This window comes from Lepisosteus platostomus, chromosome 26, assembly GCF_059453375.1.
Source record: "Lepisosteus platostomus isolate fLepPlt1 chromosome 26, fLepPlt1.hap1, whole genome shotgun sequence".
NCBI lineage: Eukaryota > Metazoa > Chordata > Actinopteri > Semionotiformes > Lepisosteidae > Lepisosteus > Lepisosteus platostomus.
Genome location: NC_142636.1, coordinates 13,760,229 through 13,773,218, shown reverse-complemented (window position 1 = coordinate 13,773,218; position 12,990 = coordinate 13,760,229). Strand labels below are relative to the sequence as shown.

Genomic DNA, 12,990 nt, shown 5'->3' with positions numbered 1-12,990 from the left:
GGAGACTCCAGCCTGGACTGTCCCCCTCACTGTCCAGTCCCCAATTGACTCTAACTTGGACTGTTCACACTGTCCCCCGCATTGTCCAGTGTCCAGCAAGTTTCTGCCTGGACTGTCTGGACCGCCGGTTCCGGAAATGCTGACATCAAGCGGAGACGCGCAGCCGGATGACGCCTCGCTGGGCTGAATCGAAAGCGATACCGAACCGTCCCTCCCGGCCAGGAATCGGTAGGGACTTTCCGCGCGCGAGTGGAATTCCAGAAGCTTCCCAAGGGCTGGCCCCCGCGTGCCGCCCTCTCTCCCGGGGACACGGGGAAATTCACACGCGGCGCAGATCCCGAGAAACGGCGATCCCTCGACACCCCGATACCCCGATACCCACGGACAGCCCGCCGGCAGTGTGTCCCACTCATGGGCGTCTAATTCAGAACAAGACAGACATAGACACGGCTTCATAATACTACTACTAATAACAATACTTCAGCTTCATAATACTACTACTACTAATAACAACAACAATACTTCAGCTTCATAATACTACTACTACTAATAACAACAACAATACTTCAGCTTCATAATACTACTACTAAAAATAACAACAACAATACTTCAGCTTCATAATACTAATACTACTACTAATAACAATACTTCAGCTTCATAATACTACTACTACTAATAACAATACTTCAGCTTCATAATACTACTACTAATAACAATACTTCAGCTTCATAATACTACTACTACTAATAACAACAACAATACTTCAGCTTCATAATACTACTACTAAAAATAACAACAACAATACTTCAGCTTCATAATACTAATACTACTACTAATAACAATACTTCAGCTTCATAATACTACTACTACTAATAACAATACTTCAGCTTCATAATACTACTACTACTAATAACAATACTTCAGCTTCGTAATACTAATACTACTAAAAATAACAACAATACTTCAGCTTCATACTACTAATACTTATACTACTAATACTGCTACTACTAATAACAATACTTCAGCTTCATAATACTAATACTAATAATACCAGTAATTCAGCTTCATAATACTACTACTACTAATAATAATAATAATACTTCAGCTTCATACTACTACTAACAACAATACTTCAGCTTCATAATACTAATACTATTACTAATAATAATCCAGCTTCATAATACTAATACCACTAATAATAATCATTCCTCACACTTACACAGCACTTTTCTGGACACTCCACTCAAAGCGCTGTACATTATTATTATTATTATTATTATTACTTTCTGGTTCCGCTGGTCTGAGGTGAGGAGGTGCTGACGCGCGCTGTCGCCGGCAGGGGTCACCCTGGAGGGTCTCCGTGCGTGACCCGGCCGTCCGTTGCCAGGCGACGGGAAAACACCGCGAGGCCCGTCAGGGACATTGCGTATTAGACAGTGCGTGGGTGACACCTGGTGGCCAGTACACGCCACTGCGGCCCCGGACACGCCTGGGGCGGCCAGGACAGGGGAGAGAGGAGGAATCGGGGACCGTACTCGCGGGACAGCAGAGAGGGAAATGTCTGGAGAGAGCTAGGGAGCTCCTGCAGCTGCCTGAGGCTTAAGGGCTCAGCACCGCACAGCGCAGCACTTACACCCTGTACATCGAGGGGCGAGAGTCTGAGGCACCAGGAGGAAGAGTCTGACACCAGGAGGAAGAGTCTGACACCAGAGGAAGAGTCTGTGATGGGCAGAGGAAACAGCAGGATGCAGGGCGTTGAGTGAGATAAGATGGGCCGGGCTCGTTCCCCTCACAGCAGAGCGAGAGAGCAAATGCAGTTCAGACATGACGAGGTTCAGCGGGCTGAAGCTCAAAGCATTTTATACCAATACAGAGCTGTCTCAATGCCCAGGGACCCCAGCTGGCCAGGATGACCTGTCTCTCTGTCCAGTGACCCCAACTCACTGCCCAGTGACCCCAGCTGGCCAGTGACCCCAGCTGTCCAGGGTGACCTGTCTCTCTGCCCTGACAGAAATCTGACAGAGCCCACACAGGACACGTCCACCTGTGGTCAGAGTCCCCAGATACCCCCAGATGCACTGAAATGATCCCACAGTTTGCTGTGTTTCGGAACGCAGGAAAAGGAGCTGAGCTGCTCTCACAGTCTGGGAAATGATCCTCAGAGTTCGCAGTGTTATAAAATGATCTGCTCTGTTCCCGAATATTCTGGAATCGTCAAAAACATCACCAGTACTGTAAAATGATCTCACCTGCTCCCTTACGTTCCCAACTGCCTACTTGGAGATATCCTTACTCGCTCCCAAAACCTACCCACTATCTCTCACAGTCCAGGGATGATCCGGGCGACTCGAGCTGCGCCCTCACACACACACACACACACACACGCAGTGTCCCTGTGCGCCCGTGGGCAGGGCAGGGCGGTGCTGGGGTTATCGGGGCTCCCAGACGGACAGCCGTCCGGCAGGAGGAAGCAGGAAGGACAATCTGTACCCACAGGAGGCCAGCGGACACGGAGTTATTCCGGGAGGCTCTATGGGCAGTGTCGGTCCCGGGCTGCACGCAGGACGAGCCGAGCACCCTGAGCCCCGATGGACGTCCACTGTCCGGCTCCCTCCGGCCCCGGTCCATCCATCCTCACCTCTCTCCCTCTGGCTGTGGCCTGTGCTCTTCTGCTCCTCAGCGGCCCCGTCGCTGGGAAAGGTAGAGGCTCTCTCCGCTCGGCGGGCGGGCAGGGTGCTGTTGACAGCACATTGTGTTGCTGTGCTGTTGTACAGGGGTATTCATGTTGTGGTATACAGTGTGTCGCCGTGCTGTTGTACAGTGTTTTCGAGCAGTGTGCTGTGTGTGTCACTGTGCTGTGTGTCACTGTGCTGCTGTACAGTGTGCTGTTGTGTTGTTGTACAATGTTTTCTAGCACTGTGCTGTTGTGCAGGATTGTGTTGTGCTGTTGTACAGAGTGTCACTATGCTGTTGTATAGGGTGTTGTTGTGCTGTTGTATAGTGTGTCTCTGTGCTGTTGTGCAGGAGTTTGTTGTGCTGTTGTACAGGGTTGTGCCATGCTGTTGTACAGTGTGCTGTTGTGTTGTTGTACAATGTTTTCTAGTTTTCTAAGGGTCACTGCGCTGAGGGTCAGTGAGCTGAGGGTCACTGTGCTGAGGGTCACTGCGCTGTGTGTCAGTGAGCTGAGGGTCACTGCGCTGTGTGTCACTGCGCTGTGTGTCACTGCGCTGTGTGTCACTGCGCTGTGTGTCAGTGAGCTGAGGGTCACTGTGCTGTGTGTCACTGCGCTGTGTGTCACTGCGCTGTGTGTCACTGCGCTGTGTGTCAGTGAGCTGAGGGTCACTGCGCTGAGGGTCACTGTGCTGTGTGTCACTGCGCTGTGTGTCACTGTGCTGTGTGTCACTGTGCTGTGTGTCACTGCGCTGTGTGTCACTGCGCTGTGTGTCAGTGAGCTGAGGGTCACTGCGCTGTGTGTCACTGCGCTGTGTGTCAGTGAGCTGAGGGTCACTGCGCTGTGTGTCACTGCGCTGTGTGTCACTGCGCTGAGGGTCACTGCGCTGAGGGTCACTGCGCTGTGGGTCAGTGAGCTGAGGGTCACTGTGCTGTGTGTCACTGCGCTGTGTGTCACTGCGCTGTGTGTCAGTGAGCTGAGGGTCACTGCGCTGAGGGTCACTGTGCTGTGTGTCACTGTGCTGTGTGTCACTGCGCTGAGGGTCACTGCGCTGAGGGTCACTGTGCTGTGTGTCACTGCGCTGTGTGTCAGTGAGCTGAGGGTCACTGCGCTGAGGGTCACTGCGCTGAGGGTCACTGCGCTGTGTGTCAGTGAGCTGAGGGTCACTGCGCTGAGGGTCACTGTGCTTGTCTTCAGGCTCGGACTGGGACGACAGTGTGGTGGGCCAGGCTGGTGCCCCGGTGACCTTGCCCTGCTCCGAGCAGCTGGGCAACAGGACCGTGCACTGGCACTGGCAGCCCGCGGGCTGGGACTCCTGGAGCCTGGTGCTGTCAGCCAATCACAAGCAGGAGTTCTGGGGCGGGGCGCGGAAGCTGGAGCAGCGTCTGGCCGACCCGAGCTTCCCGAGCTCCGGAGACCTGTCCCTGGCGTTCAGGGCCAGGCAGCAGGACAGCGGACAGTACCTGTGTGAGGTGGACACGAAGGAGGGGGAAATGAAACCGAAACGGCACATAGTTCTCCTGGTCATTCTGACAGGTGACCGTCTCTCTGTGCGTCTGTCCCCCTGTGTGTCTGTCCCCCAGGTCAGTCTGACAGGTGACCGTCTCTCTGTGTGTCTGTCCCCCTGTGTGTCTGTCCCGCCGGTCAGTCTGATAGGTGACTGTCCCCCTGTGTGTCTGTCCCGCCGGTCAGTCTGACAGGTGACCGTCTCTCTGCGTGTCTGTCCCCCTGTGTGTCTGTCCCCCAGGTCAGTCTGACAGGTGACCGTCTCTCTGTGAGTCTGTCCCCCTGTGTGTCTGTCCCGCCGGTCAGTCTGACAGGTGACCGTCTCTCTGTGAGTCTGTCCCCCTGTGTGTCTGTCCCGCAGGTCAGTCTGACAGGTGACCGTCTCTCTGTGAGTCTGTCCCCCTGTGTGTCTGTCCCGCAGGTCAGTCTGACAGGTGACCGTCTCTCTGTGTGTCTGTCCCCCCGGTCAGTCTGACAGGTGACCGTCTCTCTGTGAATGAAGTTTCCCTCTTGCTCCTGGCGTGTTGACCCCTGACCCCTCTCTCTGCTCCCTGTCCCAGTGTCCGTCGGTCCGCCCAGCCCTGTGCCCGCGGGTGGGACGGCGCGCCTGCTGGCCCGAGTGTCCGCGGAGGACTGGCGGGGGGGCGTGTCCTGGTTTTCCCCCCAGGGGGTGCCCCTGCCCAGGGAGACCCTCCCCTCGGGGGGGGTCCTGTCCAAGGTGCCCCGCTTCGGCCCGGCGGACCAGGGCAACTACACGTGCCAGGTTCTGCCCCAGGGACCGTGTGGACGGCCCCGGTTCCTCTTCAGCCACGCCGTCGTCCTGAGAGGTGAGAGGGGGAGCAGCTAGGGGGACCCCAAAACGTCCAGTAAAACGTGTGGATTTCCTGTCGGAAGGCACGGAATTCAAGCAGGAGCCGATGGTGTCGGACCCCCCTCGGTCTCGCTGCTCCAGGGGCAGTACAAGCCGGGACCCCCACGTTTCAGATGAGTTGGGGTGAGCTGGGGTCTTTCCCACGGTGCCCCGACCACCTCCAGGATCACCCCCAGGACAAGACAGGGGGCTACGCGGGGGGCAGTGGTGGGGTGAAGAAACCCGTCGATGACGTTGTGGCATCAGGCCATGAAGACCTCTGACCTCTCTCTGTCTGCTCTTCTTTCAGACAGCACACAAGCCCCCTTCGCCAATGTCTCTCACGGTGAGTGATCCCTTCTCTCTCGGCACAACACTCCCTCTGACTCCAGCTGTCATATTGTTCTCAGTCTGGGCTGGAGTGTCCAGTCAGTGTGTCTGTATGAACCCCTCTCTCTCAGTGCAGTGTTAATGTACTGGAGTGTCCAGTCAGTGTCTGTATTAACCCCTCTCTCTCTCAGTGCAGTGTTAATGTACTGGAGTGTCCACTCAGTGTGTCTGTATTAACCCCTCTCTCTCAGTGCAGTGTTAATGTACTGGAGTGTCCAGTCAGTGTGTCTGTATTAACCCCTCTCTCTCAGTGCAGTGTTAATGTACTGGAGTGTCCAGTCAGTGTGTCTGTATGAACCCCTCTCTCTCTCAGTGCAGTGTTAATGTACTGTAGTGTCCAGTCAGTGTGTCTGTATTAACCCCCCTCTCTCTCAGTGCAGTGTTAATGTACTGGAGTGTCCAGTCAGTGTGTCTGTATTAACCCCTCTCTCTCAGTGCAGTGTTCATGTACTGGAGTGTCCAGTCAGTGTGTCTGTATGAACCCCTCTCTCTCTCAGTGCAGTGTTCATGTACTGGAGTGTCCAGTCAGTGTGTCTGTATGAACCCCTCTCTCTCTCAGTGCAGTGTTAATGTACTGGAGTGTCCAGTCAGTGTGTCTGTATTACCTCTCTCAGGTCTCTCCCAGTCCCTGGTAAGCTCCTCTCTCTCTCCCCTCTCCCTGCCCTGTCTCTGGAGCCCGGGGGCGGATTACTTCCAGCTGCGCTGGCGTCTCCCGGACTCTCGGAAGACCCAGCTGGTCTTCCTGTTCGACCGCTGGCGGCAGAGCACGGAGAACAGGCGGCCGGCACGCCTGCGCCTGGCCCACCCTGACCCCTTCCGGAGCGGCAACTACTCCTTCCTCTTGACCCCCAAGCCGGGAGACGCCGGCCGGTACACCTGCGAGGTGTTCCTGGACGAGTCGGCCTACCAGAAGAGCCTGAGCCTCACCGTGGTTCACGGTACGGACTGTAGCAATCCGAGACGCGCTGCCCCTCGCTCGCGTCACCCGCCACCTGCCCTTCCAGCTGGCGCCACTAGAGGGCGCCGACGTTCAATTCAATTCAATTCAAGGTGCTTTATTAGCATGACCGATGGGTACAATCAGCGTTGCCAAAGCAAATAAAAATAATAAAATTAACATGGAACGAAACAAAAAATAGAAGTAAAATAAAATCTACAGACATATTACAGACATTTACAACAAAGACATATTATAAAATATTGACATATACCATAGGCGGCTGGAGCATTATTGGGAGACAGACTCACTGTTCCTCAGGCTGGGACAGGAGATCACATACTGGGCTGCCAGATCAACTGAGTTCCCTCTTCCCTCTCCCAGTAGGATTGGGACCCATTGTGACTCTGGCAGGTGTGGGAACTCTGGGATTAAATTTCTGAATTTGGGGAAGAATGTTTCTCTAATCCCAGAGTATCTGTCACAGTGCAGTAGGAAGTGCACCTCTGTCTCTATTTCTCCCCGCTGGCAGTGGGAGCACAGCCTGTCCTCTCTGGGAGAGGCTGTGCTCTAGCCTGGGGTGAAGGTTCGCCCTTTGCCCGTCGTGTCCGAGGGTGACAGTTGCACCGCGTGCCGTTCGTCTGTTTGGAAGCTGAGCTGGGCGCAGAAACCTGTTTGAAGTGGGAAAGCCGTTTGCTCTGGGGCGGCCCCACTCTCTGGAACCCCAGGAGCCCGGGTCCAGGGGTCCGAGTAGTCGCCACGCCCGGAGACCCCCTCGGGTGCACTGGCTGGCCACCACGCCTTCCTGTGGCTGGTCGTGCCGCGGAGAGCCACGTGCCCAACGTGGGACTCGAACCCACTACCCTGAGCCCATGGGTCTCATGCTCTGCCAACAGAGCTCGTCGGGGCCTCGGTACAGCAGGTCTATTCCAGGCTGAAAAGAGAAGCAGAGGAACAGAACGTTTCGGCTGGGGAGCTTCTTCTTCAGGCGTTTTCAGCCTGGAATAAACCTGTACTTGTTCCTTTGCAGCCCCCCCACATGCTGACGCAGCTCCCAACTTCAACTCCCTCTCTTATCTCAGCCTCCTGACTGAGCACAACCTTAGTATGGGCACAACTTAGAGAAGAGAAGGTCACTTCATTGGCCAGATACAGTTTCTTGCATGAGGAATTTGTCTTTTCGCAGACCCCAGCGTGCTCTCCAGGAGACACACAGACAGGGAGAGAAGCTGGGGGTCAGAGCGCAGGGTTGGCCATTGATACAGCGCCCCTGGGGCAGTTGGGGTGAAGGGCCTTGCTCAGGGGCCCAACAGAGTAGGATTCCTCTGCCGGCCGCAGGATTTGAACCGGCAACCTTCCGGCCTCAGGCGTAGATCCTGAGCCACAGAGCCACCGCTCCGCCTGCCTGCCTGCCTGCTCAGGGGGGACTGCAGCCTTCCACAACCCCTCCTGGTGTCATTTCAAAGGGGACAGTAGGAATTTCAAGAGTCGTTGTAGCAGAGCGCACTTATCTGGAAGGCTGCACAGGCATGAGAGCCATGCTTCGAAGAACAAACAATATCACGAGTTGGGGAGAGAAAGGAAACTGGCCAGAAGCAGAGGGGTGCAGGGCCTGTGGAGGTCCATCCTAGAGCAGGAGGCAGTATGAGCCCTCATTAAGAGAGGATGTGGAAACAGTTTGATCGGAGAGCTACTCAGAGGATCACCAGGAACTGGACTCGGAGGCCACCTTGTGACACAAGTGTTCCCTCTGCCCCCCAGTGTCGGGCCAGCCCTCTGGCCAGGGCCTGCTTCTGTCCTGCCTGTACAGGGAGCGCCCCCCTGTGCGCCGGGCCTACTGGACCTCCCAGAGCTCCCCGCTGAACGGCAGCTCCACCGCCCCGGGCCAGGTCAGCGCAGAGGTCCCGCGGCACCGGCCGGGCAACTACAGCTGCTGCCTCGAGCTGAAGGACGGCCGGACACACGCCGCCGTGTACGCCCTGCCGCCGCCGCCCCCTGCTGGTGAGCGCCCAGAACTACGCCGCCGCGCCGCCCGCTCCCAGCCCGGGCCTCCTCGGCGAGAGGTTGTTTTCCGTCCTCTCTCGGGTCACCGGGGCTGTCGCGCTGCGCCCCAGCGCCGCCCCACAGACCACAGAGACGCCTCGCTCGCTGCACCGCCGAGAGGGACAGAGAGTTTTGAAGACGGACAGGTGGGGGACGACAGTGACGTTAATGTGCAGCTCTTTTGGGAGCTCTGCGTTCTTGAGGACGGGGAATATGCTACCGGGTCTTCATGTGCGCGAAGAGCAGAGGCAGAGGTCTCGCAGCGCTAAAGGAGTCTGTTGCTGGGGGCGTTCTCACTCGGAAGGGCTCTCTGCCCAAAGAGCTTGGCTGACGTTACTCCCAGCCTCCAGGGAAACTACTTTTTCCTGGCGCCTCCCAGTGGAGAAGCACGAGCCAGCGCGCGCTGGGACGGCCCTCGTGTGCGTGCTGGAAGCTGTCCGAGGGCGGCCAGCAGGGAGGAGGACTGGGTGAAAACCACTGTGGGCTGTTCGTGCACCGTCACTGCAGCGCAGAGCCCCAGGCAGGCTGAAGGGCACGGAGCCCAGGGAGGAGACAGGCAGGCTGGCAGGACTGTGAGGAAGCAGGGCTTCCCAGAGAGCCAGCTGGGGTGAGTCTAGGGTGAGAGCTGTAGGACCAGCTGGGGTGAGTCTAGGGTGAGAGCTGTAGGACCAGCTGGGGTGAGTCTAGGGTGAGAGCTGTAGGACCAGCTGGGATGAGTCTAGGGTGAGAGCTGTAGGACCAGCTGGGGTGAGAGCTGGGGTGAGTCTAGGGTGAGAGCTGTTGGACCAGCTGGGGTGAGAGCTGGGGTGAGTCTAGGGTGAGAGCTGTAGGACCAGCTGGGATGAGTCTAGGGTGAGAGCTGTAGGACCAGCTGGGGTGAGAGCTGGGGTGAGTCTAGGGTGAGAGCTGTAGGACCAGCTGGGATGAGTCTAGGGTGAGAGCTGTAGGACCAGCTGGGGTGAGAGCTGGGGTGAGGCTGGGGTGAGACACAAACACACATACTCACACCAGGCCCAGATATCCCAGAAAACAATTAGCCACCAGCATGTCTCTGGACTGTGGGAGGAAACTGGAGCCCCCAGAGGAACCCCATGTGTAAGGCGAGAACATGCAAACTCCACCCAGACAGTTCCCCAGAGCAGAGAGGCAAATCCTGACTACTGTGGCGCCACACTGCCTGCTACACTAGCGTATCGCCTTGTAACCATCCACCGCCAGCTCCTTCATGAGTGAATCAGCCTACTGCACCTCTGGCTACAGGACAACACAACACATGCAAGTGGGCGAGAAAACGTCTCTCTCTGGCAGAGGGACTGTGTGAATCCTGCTCAGACAGTCCCTCTCTTCGTCTGTCAGGAGACTCCAGCCTGTATTCGTCCTCCGTCTTCCCAGCCCTCGCTGTTGCTGGGATCCTCTCCCTGTTGTTGGCCCTGGCTGCCGCCGTGGTGCTGTGGAAAAGAGGAATCTGTCAACAGCACACTGGTGAGCCTCCATTTCTATCTGTCTGTGTGTCTGTATTAACCCCTCTCTCTCTCAGTGCAGTGTTAATGTACTGGAGTGTCCAGTCAGTGTGTCTGTATTAACCCCTCTCTCTCAGTGCAGTGTTAATGTACTGGAGTGTCCAGTCAGGGTGTCTGTATTAACCCCTCTCTCTCTCAGTGCAGTGTTAATGTACTGGAGTGTCCAGTCAGTGTGTCTGTATTAACCCCTCTCTCTCTCAGTGCAGTGTTAATGTACTGGAGTGTCCAGTCAGTGTGTCTGTATTAACCCCTCTCTCTCTCAGTGCAGTGTTAATGTACTGGAGTGTCCAGTCAGTGTGTCTGTATTAACCCCTCTCTCTCTCAGTGCAGTGTTAATGTACTGGAGTGTCCAGTCAGGGTGTCTGTTCTGTTCTGTGGATTATTTTCACTCACGCTGCTCTGTCTCTGTCTCTCTAAGCGAGGGAAGAGCCTTCTTGTGCTGTGGAGGGGGAGAACCTGTATGAGAACCCAGATGACCTGAGGAAGGTAACTCTGCCTCTGTGGCTCCTCCCCCTGCAGGAAGAGCTGAGCCTGTACTCACCCCTCTCTCTCTGCAGGACTGGGACCAGCGTGGGGAGTTTGTTCCTCCGACTGCGGTGTACATGGTGAGTCTCCTTGACCCACACAGGCACTCCTGCAGACGCACAAACACACACTAACGCACAAACACTCCTGCAGACACACAAACACTCCTGCAGACACAAACTCACGCAGACACACAAACACTCCTGCAGACACACAAACACTCCTGCAGACACAAACTCACGCAGACACACAAACACTCCTGCAGACACAAACTCACGCAGACACACAAACACTCCTGCAGACACACAAACTCACGCAGACACACACTAACGCACGAACACTCCTGCAGACACACAAACCCACGCAGACACACAAACACTCCTGCAGACACTCAAACTCAGGCAGGCACACAAACACACACACAAGAGGCTCACACTGGACAGGCGGTCCAGGCTTCCAGAGGACGCTGACCCCTCCCACTGTGCGTCTGCTCTTCCCCGCAGGAGCTGAATCCCGATGGCCAGGATGTGTACAAGGAGCTGGAAAGGTACCAGCGAGCAGCGCTGCGCGGCCTTTCTCCGCTGACGGTCTCCTCTCCCTTCGGGACCCTCGCTCGCCCGTCTCCCCCCTCCCCCACCTGCTCCGGTCCGCTCCGCGACTCCCGGCTGCAGAGCTCCGTCTCATTTCCCCCGTGACCCCTGCACTGCACGGGGGCGAGAGGCGGCACTGGTCCCGTGTTGGGCAGACCCTCTGCCTCCAGCTCGGGGGCCCCCCTCTGTCTCCAGCACAGAGCCTAGAACACAAGTTCCTCACACCACACCCTGTCAGGGGGCTGCGACCCCCGCCAGCACAGCATCTCAGCCTCTTCCTCCCTCACCGTGCTCTTCACCCTCGATCAGTCAGCGAGATTCACTCCACCCGCTGTCGCACTCAGGCCTGATCTATCGTGCAGGAGCCCGGGCTGCCACACGTAACACAGTACACGTGCATCTAAAGAGACTGTGCAACTAGCGGACGATTCAGGTCTTCAGCGTTGTGAACAGTATAGCTAGGACTGACTGTGCAGGCGTATTCAGGGATTGGAAGATCAATTTGATTGGAAATGAAGGCAGAAAAGCTTGAAACCCCCAGCAACAAACAGCTCTCCCCCCGAGCTCTGGGAAGCACTCCTGCCTCCTCAACAGCTAACTGCAGTGCCTCAGACAAGGCACATCAGTGTTCTGCTCTTTTGACTTTGTCTACCCTGTGTTTTTGTTCAGCACCACATTTTGTTCTCTTCAATGTATTAATTATTCTGGTTGTTTGATTGACTGGACACGCTAGCGCCGTTTATTACGTACTATTGTGTACCGTAATGTCTGCACTGGGTGGTCTTGTCTGTCCTACTGTTGCGTCAGCTGTACTGCACATGTCCTGAGAATATGGAGCAGCCTCCTCCACTCCTCCACCCTCTGCCCTCTATCATTGCAGCGTACCACACCTTCAGTGTGCAGTATCCCACTGTGACTATTCTGTATCACGCTAATCGCAGTGCTGTCTTTTAATCACTATGTCATAATGATACTAGTATGTACCACAATGACACTATACTGTATAACATTATTCAACAATTTGTTTTTCAGATATGAAGAATGTCATCAGTGACACAAAGGCAGAGTTTGAAAAAGGACCACCTTAGGTCATCATGACTATAAATATAATGTGATTGTGTTTTAGGGGTTAAAGACCAATGCAGAAGGACAGATTCTGACAAAGTGGCAGCTATTGAAATGGTACCTCCTCCAAGCTGGGCTATATTGTGGGTCTGCTGTGTTGCTCTTGTACATGAATTCTCCAATAAACACACCAAGAAATATCCTTTCTGCCGCAGTCTGTTCGGAATATCTTCCCAACTGGAGTTGTAAACGAGAAAGGTTTGGGTGTTAAGAAATTAAGCTGTGAATTTAAGCAAATTTTGAAACATAATGCAAAATATCACCCTCCCCTCACCAGAAAATCGCTTATTCCTGTTAAGAGTGAAACAGACTACCATGCTTCGCAAGATGAGAACTTCCTGGACAGGATTTTAGTCTCAGAACATACAACAGGCCCAAAGATTCCTGAAGGTCAGAGGAACGAGGAGCAGCCAAAAACCTGGGGAGGGCATGCAAACTCCACACAGATGGCACCCAGAATGGAAATGTAAGAGGGGTTTTGAAACATGAAAAAGTAGGATAACAGTCTTATCCTACACTGCCACCCTCTGTTCAGTTGCTGCAATTGCACATAGAAGTTAATATTCTGTGGCCAAAACCATCACTCATCTCATGAGGCTTTAAATAAAATTTCTAAATCACTTATACATGGTTTTATTGTATATACATCTTACTGTACTGTTTTTATATAGAAGTTATACATGTAAATTATGTTTACATAGCCTTGAAAATGCTCTGAATTACAAGGCACTATATAAGAGTTTTTGCCCTTTACATTTTTACCACATTTTCAACAATTTATCATTTTGCACTCCTGCAGAAACACCTTTGCTGTATAGTAGACATATATAAGA

At 54.6% G+C, this 12,990-nt stretch overlaps 1 protein-coding gene across 4 annotated transcripts; it reads left to right on the top strand.

The window, feature by feature from the left end:
• Positions 1 to 1,945: 1,945 nt before the first annotated feature.
• On the top strand, positions 1,946 to 12,299 carry g6fl (g6f-like). Of its 4 annotated transcripts, XM_088620511.1 has the most exons (11): positions 1,946 to 2,700; positions 3,869 to 4,207; positions 4,738 to 5,004; positions 5,338 to 5,373; positions 6,032 to 6,355; positions 8,116 to 8,355; positions 9,754 to 9,879; positions 10,336 to 10,403; positions 10,475 to 10,522; positions 10,946 to 10,989; positions 12,065 to 12,299. In XM_088620511.1, the coding sequence occupies exons 1-11, from the start codon at positions 2,589 to 2,591 to the stop codon at positions 12,084 to 12,086; spliced, it is 1,626 nt and encodes a 541-aa protein (XP_088476637.1). In that variant the 5' UTR covers positions 1,946 to 2,588; the 3' UTR covers positions 12,087 to 12,299. The 4 variants fall into 4 exon arrangements, 3 of the variants coding, with proteins under 3 accessions (XP_088476637.1, XP_088476638.1, XP_088476636.1); XM_088620512.1 differs by lacking the exon at positions 8,116 to 8,355; XR_015930531.1 differs by lacking the exons at positions 10,336 to 10,403; positions 10,475 to 10,522; positions 10,946 to 10,989; positions 12,065 to 12,299 and having other exon boundaries at positions 8,116 to 9,004; positions 9,754 to 9,868.
• The last annotated feature ends 691 nt before the right edge of the window (positions 12,300 to 12,990 follow it).